Source organism: Hippichthys cyanospilos, chromosome 11 (assembly GCF_059441005.1).
Source record: "Hippichthys cyanospilos isolate Australia breed blue-spotted pipefish chromosome 11, RoL_Hcya_1.0, whole genome shotgun sequence".
NCBI lineage: Eukaryota > Metazoa > Chordata > Actinopteri > Syngnathiformes > Syngnathidae > Hippichthys > Hippichthys cyanospilos.
In genome coordinates this window covers 8,788,398-8,801,394 of record NC_142379.1, presented here as the reverse complement: position 1 = coordinate 8,801,394, position 12,997 = coordinate 8,788,398, and the positions used below count along the sequence as shown (strand labels likewise).

Sequence of the window (12,997 nt, the reverse complement as noted above, 5' to 3'; positions counted from 1 at the left end):
TTATTTCCGGTTACTAATATCAACCTCAGAGTAAACAAATGCAAATGGACCATCCACTTTTCTGCCTTATAGCCAAATCGTTTTCAAATGACATTTTACCCTTTCGACAACGCGCAGGCACTACCGTAAATGTTATTCTTTGCCAAACAACGGCGAGACGACAATGTTGACATTTTGATCGAAATTGTTTTTGTTACTGAGGTCATTCCTTTCAACAGCTCCAGCAATCTTGATGGGAAGAAACAAAACAAAAAATGTATTTGAACGATTAGACACAAAACATATTTGAAATCATAATGAAAGACCTGCTTACATATTGCTAATCATTTGCAGGTTTGATAGGGTGTGGGGTGTAGGAAGACTCACAAACGTATCTATCCTTTCCTACTATCCTTATCTCAATATAAAAATATAAATATTTAAGAATATTGATATTCTATGACAAACATAAATGCATACCAATAAACTCGGTCTTGTAGTATATGAACCAAGACGTAGTTATTTGTACCACGTGCACTTATTAATTTGTAGTGGTTAATTCACTAGTTTTTGATAATGATATACTTTATGAAATAACGTTTAAAATAACAACCTGTTTATGTAACAATTGCAGTTTGCGGTAGTGATGTTAGTTTTAGCTAACTCAAATTTATTCTTTTTTTTTCGTTTGGAGGGCAAAACGTTTATGGTTTTACTTCGCTGAGTTCTATTTTTAAGATATCCTGCAGTTTATTACCAGACACCTAAATATTTGTGCCCTTTGGAATAACAGTTTTCAATAATTAAGACGCATTACGTAAATAATTCACTTTGGATTTATAGAATTAAGTCGTTTTAGGAACGATTACCCCTGGTTGACATTTCATACAGTTTTCATAAATTGTCCAAGCAACATTCACCCAACTTTGATGACTTTTTTTTTTTTGCCTTTTCGTCAATTCACTTTATAGCCAGTTCAGGCCAATTTATGAAAATCCTTGAGTATGAAAAACGTCTAAAAGCGTTGAAAGACGTGTCAGGTTGCCGGCCTCCTCGCTGGTAGTTCTGCAATTTTACCTATAGATGGCGGTGTAGCTCTGTCCCACCACTTCCTGTCTGACGTTGCGTGTGGTCTCTCTCAGTGCATGGCTGCAGCCTATTTCTGCTTAAAAAAAAGCCAGGGCGCATTCTCCCCACGCCCTTCTTTCTTTCCAAGCCGGCGTCGGTACAAACGTACTAGATGCAATTGATCAGCAAAGATTGCATCGGGGTCCATGGGAGACCTGGTTTCCGGATATTTTTCCGGATATTTCATTTCCTTTTAAGTCGGGCCAGTCAAAAAACGGCGAGGAACATAAGCAAAATAAAATAAACATCAAATTATTTTTGTTGATTTTTCATTTTCATTTACCTTGCTATTTTTTCTTTCTACGCCAGAACAGACAGAAAATATCCATATAATGTTCGTTTGTTTTTTTAACAAACAAAAACAATACTCTAAAAAGGATGAACAAAAGTCAAAAGGAATTCTGATTCCTTCCGATATTTTTCATCCAATATCAGACAAGCATGAAATTATCGCGCGCGCGCGCGCGCGTGTGTGTGAGTGTGTGAGTGTGTGTGTGTGTGTGTGTGTGTGTGTGTGTTGGGGGGGGGGGGGGGGGGCAAATTTGTAAGGGGAAAATCTCGTTCCTTTAACTCCGCCCACCGCTATAATTGCCACTCGGGCTGTGCCAACCCGCGGTGTAAACGAAGTTAAGAAAACTTGTATTTGCAAGTTTTGCAGATTCAGCCGCCATGTCGACGGCCGAAGTGTATGATTGCATCGTAATCGGCGCGGGCGTCCAAGGATCTTTCACATCTTATCAGATGGCGAAAAGGAAAAAGAAAACTCTTCTCCTTGAGCAGGTGCGTTACACGAGGTCTTGTAGGAACCAGATGTGTCAGTATTATTTCGACAAGTATTGTCAAGCCGAATGTAAAACATGCAACAACAGTTTTGTCTGTGCATAGTCCTTTGTCACGTTATACTTGCATGCTGTGAATGTAGGTGGAACATGTTGCATGGAAGTCGCATTATATTATCACCTGAACGAATATCTTTTGAGTAGTGTTTGAATAACCATAACAATAATAATAATAATAATAATAATAATAATAATAATAATAATAATACCAATAATAACAACGCATTATCGTCTGTATAGCACCGGATCCAACGACACGTAAATTATAAATGTAATTTGACCTATCGATCGCTGGATTAATGTATTATTGCTCAAACCCTTTTAAACTTCACTTTTTTATTGCTGTAACCAGTGGAGTTAGTTGGGCGTCTCACATTGAACCAACCAACAGCAGGTTTGTTTCGTAAGAATGACGTTACGGGCAAGCAGGGGCGGAGCTAGGGATTGGCCAATGGTGAATAGCATCCCCACTATGAGGGTCTGGTTATAAAAATAAACTGGAGGACATCCATACATTCCAAGAAACTAGTCATCTATGTCTGTGGAGATGCTATTGAGCTGCACTGAGAATATCAACGTTTATTTCGTAACAATGCAATCAGTGAAACCAGTAATTTATATTAAGTATGATTACGCTACCTCTTTCACAGCTCAGCATACATTGTGCATGGCTAGGCATTATTTGTTTAGATGTGATTTGAATGAATGAGACTTGCAGGATGCAAAATGATTGGTGACAATTATTGCTGACAATGCAACATCCAGCCCGCTTTCAAATATCGCATTTATCCGGACTATAAACCGCACCGGCATATAAGCCGCAAGTCATATTTTTGTGCTGAAAAATGGTATATTGAAGTTTTTTTGTTTGTTTTTTTTAATTTCTGTATTTTTTTTAAAAACTTTTTTAATTGTCAGCTTACAGCAACATCTTATCTTCAACAGACTGAACATGCCTGCATGATTAGCATTAATATACAGTACTAGAAAATGGAAAAATGGATGAATATTCTCAACATAACACAGACAGAATACTGCAAAGTTAAATAACAGTTCAAACTCAAAATCAATAATCGATAGTTTAAATGATTATTTTTGTGAACATATAAACAGATTGCACATAATTCTTACTATCAAATTTACACATCACAAACTTTTATACAAGAACGTATTCAATTTAGACATACATATATTATTTTATATTTTTAATAATAGATTTTTTAAACTCTTTTTGCCCAAAGCCATTGAGTCACATATTTTCTGTTCCATTTCGTAGTGTTTTCTTAAATTGACACCTTGAACAGAAAAAAACAAAAAACAAAACAGCAACTAAATTGCACTGGACTATAAGCCGCAGGTCTCAAATCATGTGAAAAAAGTTATGGTTTATAATCTGAAAAATGAGGTATATCTGCCAACAACGCGGCATTGAAGCGCTACACTTCCGGGTCCCTGCATTCAAAGTACAGGCATCAATCTGAATAATTTTGTGTAATTTTAGTTTACTCTACCTCACACTCGAGGGAGTTCCCATGGCCAAACCCGTATTATCCGTAAGGCTTACGAGCAAGACTTCTACACCCACATGATGAATGAAGCCTATGAACTGTGGTCTCAGCTGGAGCGGGAGGCTGGTGTCAAATTGTACAGGTAAGCTAGCCGGGGGGCTTGGTTTGGCTAGCGATTTAATTGATCAACTATAAGCCTTTTAAGATAATATTTATACTTCTAATTTGTACCTCAAAAAGTATATTCAAGACAAATATTAGCAATAAATGACGGATTTGCTTATTCTGAATGTACTAGCCTCACTATGCCCAAATTATATTCCATGAAACATGCCCGATCAGCTCGAGGACAATGAAGAAGAACAGGAAGTTAATGACTTTAGTGTTTGTTGACCGTAAATGGTAATCGCTAGCACGGTAATGCTACTCTTGATTGCTAACTGGATAGCATAGATTTTGATTAGATGAATAAGTACTGTAGTTAACTGCAATCACAACAACAAAGAACGAATAGTTGTATCCACTCATTCTAACTCAATTCAATCTCAGTAAATTAAAATAAATACAGAAATAAAGTACAAATATTGGACTGATCAAGTTTTTTTCTTTAATCTTCATTTTTTTTCGCATATTAAATGTTTATTGGCATTTTTTGGGAAAGGGTTAAAACGATATATTTTTAATGAATTGAGGGAGAAGTGTAATTGCACATCTGTAGCACCAGGTGGTGCAGTTGAGCCCTCATTTTCAAAGTCATTGGTGGAGATATAAACTTCAAGTAAAGTATAAATGTTCTAGATCAATTTACATTTATTATTTATTGTTTTTTTTCAGCATCAAACAGTTGTACAGTTGGTCAAAAAATTTTCTGTTCTACATACGATTTACGTTTTTATTTCAAGCACTTTGATGCACATTCTTTTTTTTCGGTTTCAGACTAACCTGTAGCCTGTACAAACCCTGTAAAAAGTAAAGTTAACATTTTTTCAAAGTTGATGTTTACTGTATATTGACTTTTATTTTGTTAATGTAAAATAAGGATAACATTTTTGCTGTACTTATACAATATCTATACATCTTATTTATAGTTACCACTGTGAATGGATGGGTGGTGTCTCCAAATGTTTTCTCTTTCTTGGGTGGGCTTTTCAAAAAAATAATTGAGAACTACTGGTCTAATGACTTCTGCCGTAGTTATGAGTCTATTATGGTTCGGACACATGCCAGAGCAGGATTTCGAAAATATTGCTGACATAGGACAAGTCAGCCATCTTTATCGGGCTGATTACTGATTTGGAATGCTTATGTCACAACTTATTTGACTGATTTTGTAACGTAACTATCAGCTCAGCAGGAATGTCAGTGCTTATCATAAAAAGACTGTTTTTGTTTTCTGAGAAATTGTGAATAATTTGCATATGGTATGAAGCTGCACTTTGACACTTGTAAAGGTCACGTCTCTTATCAATGTTCCCCTACAGACGAACAGGACTTCTGGTGATGGGACCAGAGAGCAGTCAGAGCTACCTCGACTTTAAGAGCACTTTGGAGAAGAACAAAATTCCTATGGTGGTCCTTAGCCCTGACAATTTCAATCAGCACATTCCTAATGTCATCCTAGCTGATGGAGATGGGGCTTTTGTGGACACCACAGCTGGAGTCTTATACGCAGATCGGGCGCTCAAGGTTGCACAGGTACAGCAAGAGTACAACAGAAAATGTCAAATTCAAAATGCCTGAAGGTGCTACGGTCAGAGTTCATATTGTATTTCAAACATTAACTGGTTTTTTTTTTTTTTTTTGCTTTTATCTACACCATATGGTGTCCAAAGTGCTTCACGAAGCATTCACACACTGCGCACGACTCACTCTCCCAAGTGAGCCGCTGCTGACTTTATAATGTAATATTTCAATATTGCATATTCATCATTTTTTAGAACTGCTTTTTGGGTTGCGTAATTTGGGTTTGAGCAGAATTTGACAAACATCGTAAGAAACAAAGTTACAATCGAGTTCGAGTTTAGAGTACATTCAAATTTTGCTATCTGAGGAAGATCATTTTAAAGCACAGCTTTAAAGGTTCTCAAAAAGAAATCATAATTATAAATAAATAATAGTCCACAGAAGAATATTCAACATAAAAAGTCATCCTTTGGTATCACAGTAAAGATCTGTTCACAAAAATAGATCATTAACCTAATTATTAATAAATATTTGTTGACAAAAAAAATCATCAAAATAGTGTCAGACCTGTCCTTAAAAAAACAAACTTATAAATATTCGTCCACAGAAAAATATTAAACTTAAAGTGTCATCTTTTAGGATGATAGCAGAAATCGGTCACTAACAGGTAACGAGCGCTGACATGTGACAAGTTGGCTCGAACCATTCTAGTATAGGAGATACGCAAAAAAAAAAACATGAACAAAAAATGGTTTCATGAACTTATATTTTCCTGAATCAATGAATCCAATAATTGTTTATTTTTGCACCTTTCTTTTATTTCAAATCTTGAGGAGGTGCCTTCAAGTAGCCCCATTTGAGAACCCCCGTTCTAGACAAACAAATAACATACTGGCCTATAAATTAGATTATGAGTGTTTGATTATTTTGATTTCGTTTACCAGGAGCAATTCCAGAAATTGGGTGGCGTAATTAAAGACCAAGTGAAAGTAACTGGAATCAAAGCTGGCCCCGTTGTGACCGTGTCGACTTCTGCCGGCGTTTATCAAGCCAGGGGACTTGTGATTACAGCTGGACCTTGGACCAGTAAACTACTTGCTCATGTTGACCTACGGCTTCCTCTAGAGGTAAAAATACATTTCATGTGATTAACCAATCAAAAGCAACATTTAACTACATATTTGAGGTACGAGACACATATGGCATTTTATTGTTATATATACAGTATATAAAAAAACAGTTTTTAGTAAAGCTTTTCGAAATAATTCATCACCAAAACGATATACTGATTTTAATCCTATTTCTGCCACTGTAGGTGGTGAGAATCAACGTGTGCTATTGGAAAGAGAAGATTCCCGACTCATACCACGTGAAGAAACGCTTCCCTTGCTTCTTGCTGACTGAAGGGCAGGAGGCTAAAGACCATATTTACGGCCTGCCTTCCAACGAATACCCTGGCTTAATGAAGGTACTGTATGTACATTCACTGCCACTGACGGCTATTGACGTCCAAGTTCCGTTTTGACTTGGCTAACCATGAACGAGTTAATTATTTTACCTGTCACATCACTAACATGTATCAAACTATAAAATGTGTTACTTGCAATAAATAAATAATAAACCATTTCACAGATTTAGCTCATTCGCTGCCATTGACGGCTATAAGCGTCCAAGATTCATTTTTACTTCGCTAGTAGTAAATGAGTTCATGATTCTCCCTGTCACTATTGGTCACCGACATGTATCAAATTACGAAGATGTGTTACTTGCAATGAATGAATAATACTGCCATTTCACAAAAAATGTATCTAATTCACTGCCATTGACGGCTATAAGCACCTAAGATCTGTTTTTACTAGGCTAGCAGGGAATAAATTAAGTTAAAGGCAAATGCAGAATGAAGAATTGAATAAGCTGTTCACCGCTGGATCTGTTAAAATAGACCTTTCACGTCTATAGTCGTCAATGGCAGTGAAACGGTGTAATATGAAAGAAAGTCGGAATTGAATTTTTATGTGGTTATAGATTTGCTACCACAACGGCAGTGAGACTGACCCGGACCAAAGAGACCAGCAGACTGACAAGGCTGATATTGACATCCTACGGCGCTACATCGCCCGCAGCTTTCCCGGCCTCATCCCAGAGCCCGCCGTGGTCGAGAGCTGCATGTATACGGTCAGTAGCGATATTTTCAAAATTATTTCTATGTCATGCGACATCCCTGATCAAAAGTCAGGATTTTGTGATTAAAACAAATAAATAAATACAAATAATTTATGCGACCTACACATTTAAAGTAACTTAATTTCTACGGTATCCTCTCTGTAGTTTTTTTTTAGTTTGTTAATTTTTGATATTTCATTTTCCCAGCAAACACCTGACCGTCATTTTGTGCTGGACCGCCACCCTGCTTGTAGCAACATTGTAATTGGTGCAGGATTCTCAGGTACAACACAGCACAGCCACAACATGAAATATAACAACAAAGTAGCCTCAAAACACAGCCAAGCTTGCACTTTTTTTGGCACGTTTGACTTCGTGCAACTATAGAGCCAACGCGACTTGCGATATTGCTCGTTTTATCTCATCTTTCCAAATTACACTCTCCCAGGCAGATTCATTTCAAGGGCTGTTGTGGGTTTTTAGTTTTTTTTTTTTTTCTTTTTCTTAAGTCAACTAATTGTTATTTTTTTCACTCTCGACGTGATCCCCAAGGAGAATCAACCCCAAAATGTCCTTTTCAATAAAATGTTCAATGTAGCCCAGCTAGTCTAAAAGCGGCATCCTGATTAATGATTGCATTTGTGGAATCAATAAAATGTTCAATGCAGCCCAGCTAGTCTAAAAACGGCATCCTGATTAACGATTGCATTTGTGGAATCAATAAAATGTTCAATGCAGCTCAGCTAGTCTAAAAACGGCATCCTGATTAATGATTGCATTTGTGGAATAAGAATTAAACAGCAAAATCCACGCATATTTTACATCTCTTTTGGCTGGGCATTTTTTGCGAAGTGAACGCAGCAGTAGTTTTTGCAAGCAGGAACAAACTCTTATTGACAGCAGTAAACAATTCAAAGGATTTACCTTCTCACGCCATAACGGGGTAACTGCTATACAATGCCAAAAATTCACTGTCAAGTATCAACAATGAATTTGATTGGAATTGGGACAGCTCTTTTGACTGCAGATGTATCTGGCAGTAGTAATGGGAAAACGAAGCCTCGTGAACCACTTGTAATTGTTTTATTCCATTAGATTGTGCTTTGGATTTAAAGATGAAGGCTACTGCATTAGAAATGCATTCAATTTCCACTGCATTGTTAAACAGAGTACGCTAGCTAGAGAAAAAAAAGTGGTTCATGAGGCTTCATTTAGACAACACTACCTGACAGTGAAGGTAGAATGCTAATTTCAGTACATTTTCTTCTTCAGGTCATGGCTTCAAGTTTGGGCCCATCATTGGCAAGGTGCTGTGTGAGCTTAGCCTGGGAGAACTGCCCTCATATGACCTGTCACCTTTTCGAATCGGCCGCTTCCAAAGCACCATGAAATCTTCTTTATAGAAACGTTTTGTTGACAGATCAGATTAATACTTAGGGAGGGCACATAGAGACAAACAACCATTCACGCACTCAGTGACACCTAAGGACGATTTATGTCCAATTCACCTGCCATGCATGATTTTGGAATGTGGGAGGAAGCCCGAGTGCCCTGAGAACTCCTGCAGGCTTGGGGAGAGCATGCAAACTCCACACTGGAAGGCCGGAGCGAGGTGGATTTGAACTCGGGACTCTGAACTGTGAGGCAGACGTGCTAACCACTGCCCACCTAGCCACAACTAAAAGCATTTACAATTGGAAAATCAAGAGGTTTGTCCTGCACAACAATAATATATTTACAACCAGGGCTGGGCAATAAATACATTTCATTCATCATTTTAAAGATCAATGATTTTTAAAGTTAAATGATGACATTGTGGTTTTGCAAATGGAGTGCACAAAAAATATGAACTCACCATTAACGCAAAACTAATGGGAGCCCTCAGCTTGTTTCTCGCTTCCCACGGATGCCATGTCGGGAGTCTCGACATACTTTAGGGAACATAGGTCAAGAATCCATTCCTTGTCAGTTTGTGGGTCCTTTTTGGCTACGAAATAGCGCTTGAAGTCCTTATCGTGAGAAATCATTTCAAGTAGAACTCCTGGTATTATTGCCTAAAAGCTTTGTTTTTCTTCAAAGTTGTAGGCTTGTCACCTGTCTCTCGACTGGGCCTTTTCCCATTCCCAAAGACGTCGGTTTCTTACTTATTTAACTTCTTGGTGAGTTAAATTTTGGCGCTCATGTGACTGAAATGAATCCAAGAGAATCTGGACGGTTTTCAAAATAAAAGATTTTCCAAAATAAAAAGGCTTTCAGACTGATACATAAAATGGAAATAGTTCAGTCCAGTACCAGTTGATCTGCGGACCGCTGGTTGGGGGACCTCTGACATGTTTATAATAGTTACTAATTCATTGTGGCATTTGGATAAGTTCTGCACAAGCTATGAATAACTTTTTGCACAAACTAGAAAAGTTGTGTGAAAAAATTTAAATTCAGAGTATTGAGTGTCAGAAAATGTTGTATGATTTAGTTTTGACTTAATCAAACTAGCGGTGGGAAAATGCAGCCTCATGAAACACTTGACTACTCAAGATGGCACTCTTGGTTAAAGTCGCTGTTTAACTTACATTCTATTGTACTGGCTTTTATCTTTAATCCAAGAGAACCATAATGATTAAAAAAAAAAAAACTATTGGTTCATGAGCACCATCTAGAGGAGTAAGAAAATATTACAAGTAGTGTACAAGTTTATCACCAAATCAAACCTTTTAATTAGGGGTGTCACCCATTTGTCACAGGTCATTTTGTAGCTACAACTTCCTTCGTGGGGCCGTACTGTAAACAACAAATTGATGCCTTTGTAATTTAAAATCAGAAGCATGTTGCATTTTTTTTGTTGACTTTACAAAACATTGCAAAATCTCTTTATGACTTTGGAAATGGGTTTAGCAAGCGTAATGGGAATTTACTTTAGCGGGCCACATAAAATGAGGCACGCCAGATTTGGTCCCCGGGCCTTTGGGTTTGACACCTGCGCTTTAAATCAATATTTGTTGCCGATTAAAATCATATTGTCCAAAATATCTAGTCTTGATTCTTTAATATGCTTTTGGCAAATGCAATTCTGATGTGACACCAAGTAGAAAGAGCCTGTCAACCAGACACAGTCATCCGGTTTACAAGACCTGCTGTGGAGAAAAGCTAAAAATAAAACCCCAATTTTAAGAAAAACATGCAACATCCCAGGAATGCCAAAGATTTTGGACTAAAATTAAGATGCAATTAAAATACAGTAAATTCTATAAGGTCATTATATTGCAAAGAGAGACATGAGGCACTGTTAAACAATCACCATACTTTATTTACAATATATTAAATTGTAAGGCAAAAATTTATAACAAGAGGTCAATTTGTTCAATAATGAAAATAAACAAACTTTTCAAAGCTAGCATAAATCATACACAAGTACTGTATATATAAATAGTGTGTGCATTCAGTAAAGTTATGTATGCTCCTCGATGCAGCCAGATACTTAAATCTGAGTGAATGACATCTGCTGTGTTGTCTGCATAGAGAATAAAACACGGACACTAGCTTACAAAAAAAAAAAAAGGTTTGAACTACAATCTCAACTTCCTTTACCCAAGATGCTTTGCTGTCGGTTTTTGAAATCCCAACTAAGAAATTCCACATCTGAAAGCAACATGATTATGCGCTTGTTGTTGCTCGCTGTTTAGCATAGAAAGACGAGCAAAAGTTGAGGAAGCAAAACTTCAAACACTGAAATATTAGTCAATTTACATACATTAACATTGCTAAGGCGTTGTTTCCTATTGTCAAGAAAGCCCTTGACAACATTGCATTACTTTGCCAAAGGAATTTCCCAAAATACTTTTTAGCGCCATTTTTCTTCCGTATGATTCGCAAAAATTAGTGCTGACCAATGTCATCTTTGACCATAATTTAAATATCCCCCCCCATTAATCTCGCAGATGGACAATACATCACAAGCACTAGTTGTAACTTGTGCAGTTTAACGACACTATCACCACTTATTTAAATAAATGCAATCTCCCAAATTATTAGTTGCCGCATCAAATATTTCAATGCTTGGTTCTGAAATCTACCCTGATGGGTTTTTTGACAACTTCCAGGGTGATCCAGTAATCGTAAAATGAAGCCTCATGAATCCCTTTCAATGAATTTTTGCTGTCTAGATGGCATTGTTGGGTTTAAAAAGGACAGTATTTACATTGCACTAGCCTTTTTTTAAACAAAACATATTGGGGGATGATATCAACAAAAAAACACCACAAGTGGTTCATGTGGCTTCATTTTGCCATCACGAGGGGCATCAGCATCATTGATAACTTGCCAGTTTTGGCCTAGTTATAGCATTAACTTCCTTTATGCTTGCAGTATTGCCAAAATAATACGCAGATGTGTCATCAGACAGGCACGAGTCCTAGAAAAATATGGTTTTGCTGAGTATTCGTACATGCTATAGATGTCAAAGATCCATTTACTGAGCTGGCAATGAATAAGTTAACCCGTTCACTGCCAATGACAGCTATGCAAGTTCAAAATCTATTTTAACTGCTGGCAGTGAATGAGTTAGTTCTGAGCGTCTGCCTTGAACAAAATGTCAAATGGCTACCTTCTTCAAAGGATTGCTAAGGCAGATTGTTTTATTTATATCATCCTCGTTTTTGGCTTTACCTTGGGAAATGCTGGCAGGTTGCGTTGAATAACAACTATATTTAAAAATAAGTGGGATAAGACACCAACAGGAATCGTGTCGACCATCAAGTAAATTCCCTTTGGTAAGGAAACGCACATCAAACTGAAAATAAAATAAGTGCATGTAGGTGTTCTCACAAAAAAAAAAAAAAAAAACTGAACTAAGTATTTGGAATAATTGTGCGAGGATTATCTAGTTTGTCTGCTATTCCAAACCCCCCCAAAGAGAATGAATTCTACAACCTAATGGCTTCCCTTGAAAGTTCATGATGCAATTCCTTTCGCTTGTCAAAATGGGAAAAAGGCATCCGAGTTGGAAAGATGAGAGCGTCTTCGGTGCGCAGCGGAACGATCACACATGCCAGTTGTAGAAAGAGCCTACTTGTATCAAATGGCACTCAAAGAAAAATGGAATTGTGAAGCTTTCCAGGATTCCTTATCGATTGGCAACAACACAACTGCCTGCATGAAACAAGAGCTTTTTGGCAATAAACAGTGCAATGGCAAACGGTGTTACTAGTGTACTATAATCAAAGAACATACAAAGAGATGAAGAAACGATCTATCATGACGACCCGAAACTCTTTGGCTCAGTTACATCCAAGATGGAGTTGAACGGCATTGTCAAGCAACCAGTCTGGTGATAACAAAGCCACTGTGAGTATAGTGAGATTAGACTGACAGCAAAGAAAGACGCTGCAAAGTTGAGACAGAATTAACAGATTAAAATGCTTTCCTTTCCTCTAAGTTTGCTGTTATGTGTCAGTGTCCCAACAACAAACGAGGTCAACCTTGCATGCAAGACGATAAGTGGCTAACGTTGTGTTTCAGAAAAGTAGTGCTTAACACAGCACTAACTAAAAACCCGGATCTAACGGTTCATCATCACCACCGTCCTTGAGTTGGTTGCTGTATCTGTATCGAGAAGCGTACAGAGATCCCAGGGCGGCGGCGTCTTTTTCGTCTTCATCCTCCTCGTCGGATCTGAAGCGTCTTCTGCCGGGCGGGCTGGGA

At 37.5% G+C, this 12,997-nt stretch overlaps 2 protein-coding genes across 3 annotated transcripts in view; one reads left to right on the top strand and one right to left on the bottom strand.

Moving 5' to 3' along the window:
* Positions 1–1,700: 1,700 nt before the first annotated feature.
* pipox (pipecolic acid oxidase) lies at positions 1,701–10,592 on the top strand. Its single transcript, XM_088426891.1, has 8 exons — positions 1,701–1,887; positions 3,448–3,596; positions 4,936–5,149; positions 6,082–6,264; positions 6,453–6,605; positions 7,163–7,312; positions 7,508–7,583; positions 8,573–10,592. Exons 1-8 carry the CDS (start codon positions 1,777–1,779, stop codon positions 8,701–8,703), a joined length of 1,167 nt encoding a protein of 388 aa, XP_088283017.1. The 5' UTR covers positions 1,701–1,776; the 3' UTR covers positions 8,704–10,592.
* myo18ab (myosin XVIIIA b) overlaps positions 10,584–12,997 on the bottom strand; it is a 54,877-nt gene continuing 52,463 nt past the window's right edge. For both annotated transcript variants that reach the window (XM_088426888.1, XM_088426889.1), the window contains one exon: positions 10,584–12,991. In XM_088426888.1, coding sequence (XP_088283014.1) covers positions 12,841–12,991 — 151 coding nt within the window. In that variant the 3' untranslated portion in view covers positions 10,584–12,840. The remainder of the gene's footprint in view (positions 12,992–12,997) is intronic.